Source organism: Mastomys coucha, unplaced genomic scaffold (assembly GCF_008632895.1).
Source record: "Mastomys coucha isolate ucsf_1 unplaced genomic scaffold, UCSF_Mcou_1 pScaffold5, whole genome shotgun sequence".
Classification (NCBI taxonomy): domain Eukaryota; kingdom Metazoa; phylum Chordata; class Mammalia; order Rodentia; family Muridae; genus Mastomys; species Mastomys coucha.
In genome coordinates, this window is record NW_022196911.1 from 91,784,255 (window position 1) to 91,788,131 (window position 3,877).

General features: G+C 46.4%; 1 protein-coding gene across 1 annotated transcript in view; it reads right to left on the reverse strand.

Annotated features, from left to right (window-relative positions):
- B4galnt2 (beta-1,4-N-acetyl-galactosaminyltransferase 2) overlaps positions 1–3,483 on the reverse strand; it is a 29,756-nt gene extending 26,273 nt beyond the window's left edge. The window contains exons 1-2 of the mRNA XM_031352526.1: positions 3,275–3,483; positions 2,172–2,309 (exon numbers count right to left, since the gene is read on the reverse strand). Of these exons, the coding sequence (XP_031208386.1) occupies positions 2,172–2,309; positions 3,275–3,441 (305 nt within the window). The 5' untranslated portion in view covers positions 3,442–3,483. The remainder of the gene's footprint in view (positions 1–2,171; positions 2,310–3,274) is intronic.
- Positions 3,484–3,877: the final 394 nt, after the last annotated feature.

The following is a 3,877-nucleotide window of genomic DNA, read 5'->3' on the forward strand; positions in this document are numbered from 1 at the left end:
CTCGAACTCAGAAATCCGCCTGCCTCTGCCTCCCAAGTGCTGGAATTAAAGGCGTGCGCCACCACGCCCGGCTGGTTATAAAGCAAATCTTAATTAAAGAATATCTTCACCCCTGAGAAGTCCTTTATATACACCTGCTTACTGAGATAATAGATGTCTATATCTGAAACAAGTATCACATACAGACAATTTGAGGAGGAAGCAAGGTTCACATTCAGAGCCAGCGAGATCTGCATCAGAAGCATTTCTCAATAGGGGTCACCTAGGACCATTGGAAAGTACAGATATTTACATTATGATTCACAACAGTAGCAAAATTACAGTTATGAAGTAGCAACGAAACTAATGCTATGGTAGGGGGTCACCACAGCACGAGGAACTGTGTTAGAGGGTCTCTGCTCTAAAATTTCTCTGTTCTTAGTTACTTTTCTTTTTTGTTTTTATTTTTGTTTTTGTTTTTGTTTTTTCTAGACAGGGTTTCTCTATATAGCCCTGGCTGTCCTGGAACTCACTCTGTAGACCAGGCTGACCTTGAACTCAGAAATCCACCTGCCTCTGTCTCCCAAGTGCTGGGATTAAAGGCGTGCGCCACCACTGCCTGGCTCTCTTAGTTACTTTTCAAGAGACTGTTAGAAGCAACTCTGTCTTGTCGGTTAGAGACAAGGTCTTGCCATGAAATCCTTACAATCCTCCTGCTTCAGCTTCCCATGTGCTGGGATTACAGACAAGTGCCCGGCACATACACATCCCCTTTAATAAAAGCCAGCCAGGACGTATTTTAATTCCCTCTTCAACCAACAATTTTGGAACCAATCCCTTGTAACTGAAAGGTGGGGAGGACTGGGGCTGTAACTCAGTGGTAAAACATTTGCTCAGCACATGCAAGGCTCTGGGTTGGATTCCCAGCACCACATGAAAAGAACTGAAGCAGAGACATAAAGGAGAAGCGCTCAGTGGTGGATGCTTGCCTGCCTTATAGGAGACTCTAAGTTCAGTCTCCAGCACTGTCAAAAGACCATGTGACATTCTGCACCCCTGCACATGGTGGTACTTGACAGAATGTTCTCAGCTTATAGAATCACCTTCTGTGTTGGTCTGGGCACTTGGTGGCTGTACCACACCACCACTGAGCAGTGCTCAACTCTCTGTTCCTTTTTCTCTGTCAGCTTTATTGAAATGGGTTTTTTGTTTGGTTGGTTTTTTGGTTTTTTTTTTTTTTTTTTGCTTGTTGTTTTTTGTTTTTTGAGACAGGGTTTCTCTGTATAGCCCTGGCTGTCCTGGGACTCACTCTGTAGACCAAGCTGGCCTCGAACTCAGAAATCTGCCTGCCTCTGCCTCCCCAAGTGCTGGGATTAAAGGTGTGCGCCACCACTGCCCAGTGAAATGTTTTGTTTTTAAAGATTTGTTTGTTATTGTAAAGTGTGGACTCCCTCCCCAAAGCCCGGACAGTAACACAGAGCTGTGGAAGCGGCTACATTCAGAAGCTCCACCTTCATTGAGCAAGAAGGAAGTTACTGATTGGACTGTGACACTGGCGTAGTTTGGGGGAAGGGTTTTGCCCCAAGCATTTTACCTGTTGCGGGAACAAAGGAAATTCCATTAAATTCAAGATGACTGAGTGACCAGACCTCGTGTTGTCTAATGTTTTACTTTTCCCACGTGGGTACGTACAGCATGGCTAGCCTATCTCTTCTTATCTATTTCAATCTCTTCATATCCATTTCTTACTCCTATTTACAGAGGAACTCTTTTATTCTTTTCATGTTGGCTCTGGATGCCAACAGTAAAGATTTATTTATTTAGTATGTATATAGCGTTCTGCCTGAATGTACGCCTGCAGGCCAGAAGAGGGCACCAGATCTCATTATAGATGGTTGTGAGCCACCATGTGGGTGCTGGGAATTGAACTCAGGACCTCTGGAAGAACAGCCAGTGCTCTTAACCTCTGAGCCATCTCTCCAGCCCCTCATTGAAATCTTTCATGTACACAAAACCCTGCAAATCTTTCTTGGAGAATGCTCTTTTCTATTCTCTTTCTCTGCTTGTTCCCAGTAGTTCCTCCCAGGGGCCCCTCAGGAGGGCAAGGTCTAGACTTTTTCTCAGGGTTCCTCACTCTCTCAAGCAGTGTGTGCTGTTCCTAGAAACCCAAGAGCCCCCACAGCCTGCATCACCTCCTCTGAAGGTGCTCCAATTCTGCCTGTCTTCTGGCATTCACAGCTGGAAGGTCCTTCTGGTTATAGGCATCTTGATATTTATATTTCATTCGCAGTTTGCCAGAGTTACAGTCACACTGATTTTTGGGGAAGAGCCTAGAATGAGGGAGAAAAGCTTATAAACATGGATGACTGCTGGGAGGGCAGGACCTTAGCCCTAAACTTGTGTGTCACTCACACGGTCCTAACTGGGTTGATATCCTGTGAGAGGTTAAAATTTTCAAACTGTACTATGGGAACTTAGCCGTTAGTTGAACTCAATGGGAGACCAGCTCCCAGGACATAGAAGAATGGGAGACCAGCTCCCAGAGCTTAGAGACTGGAGCGGCCTGGCAGGAAAAAAGAAAAATGAGGTAGCAAACAATTGCCAGGTGGCTAACCTGCTTCTGAACCCTAGCACAAGCCAGCGCCAATCAGAGACTACCCCGTACTTTCCCCTGCCTTAGTTTCCCCTTTTTCCTAGCAACTGTGTGGGTATAAAAACCTGTTTAAATTTTTGCTTGGTGCCAGACTCCTCTACCCCTGCGTGGGATATAAGTCTTGCCCCAGCTACCTGGAATAAAAAGCCTCTTACTGATTGCATCAAGCACGTGTCTTGGTGGTGTTTGGGGTCGCCGTTCCTGAGCCCTGAGTGTGGGGTCCTTCCCCCCACTTTTTAAGAGCTCTAACACCTGCAACCACCCAGCAGTGACCCCCTTCACAGAGACAGGATGAGGGAGTGAGGATGAAAGGAGGGACCAAAGACTGTTCCCTCTTTCTTCTCTTTCTTCTTTTCCTTTTCTTTTTTGAGACGAGATCTTGTCTATGTGGCCCAGGCTGGCCTCAAACTCCTAGCAACGCCACCTGTCACAGCTTTCTGAGCAGCATCCTCCCAATGAAGTTGCAAGATTTCTTGGTGTTGTGGGAAACAGACCGAATCCCACAAACCACACCTGGTCTCCGAGACTCACTTTAGTAACCAGCACCCATTCTGGATTGTCTACCATGTCTAAGGCCCAAGGAGAAGCAGGGAAGAGACATTGAGGGAGACAACAGCGAGGCCAGAGCGCCCAGAGTCTCACCAGATGTCACTGTAGGTAAAGAGTCTCCTCAGGTGCTCCTCTGGTAGAAGTTTCAGCACTGGGTCAACTGGCGCAGGCTTCGGGAACTCTGGCTTGAAGGTGCTGAACTCTGTTGTAAGGGACACACTTCTTATCATAAACACAACAGTGGCAAGTCCTAGGATCATGGCAAATGTCTTGAGGACCCAGAAAAAACTGGAGCTGGCAAAAGACACACCGAGAAAAGCAAAACGCATTAGAAGTTTTGATCTCAAGATCTGGGGAGATAGAAGGTGTAGACAGTAATGCTGCACAGGAGGGCCTGAGTTCAGTCTCCAGCAACCATGCGAAAAGCTGGGCACGGTTCAGTGGGCAAGAGCACTCACCATGCAAACCTGAAGACTTCATTTGAGAACCCAGGGTAGAAGAACAGGACCAAGTCCAATGAGCTGTCCTTTGGACACCCATACCTGAGTCATAACAATTGCTCATGGACATTCATGCTCTCAATAATAATATTCTTCATTTGTCTTTCTTTGTTTTCTTTGAGACAGGTCCCACCATATAAGCCTGGCTGGCCTGGAATTCATTATGTAGATCATACTGGCCTTGAATTCATAGTAA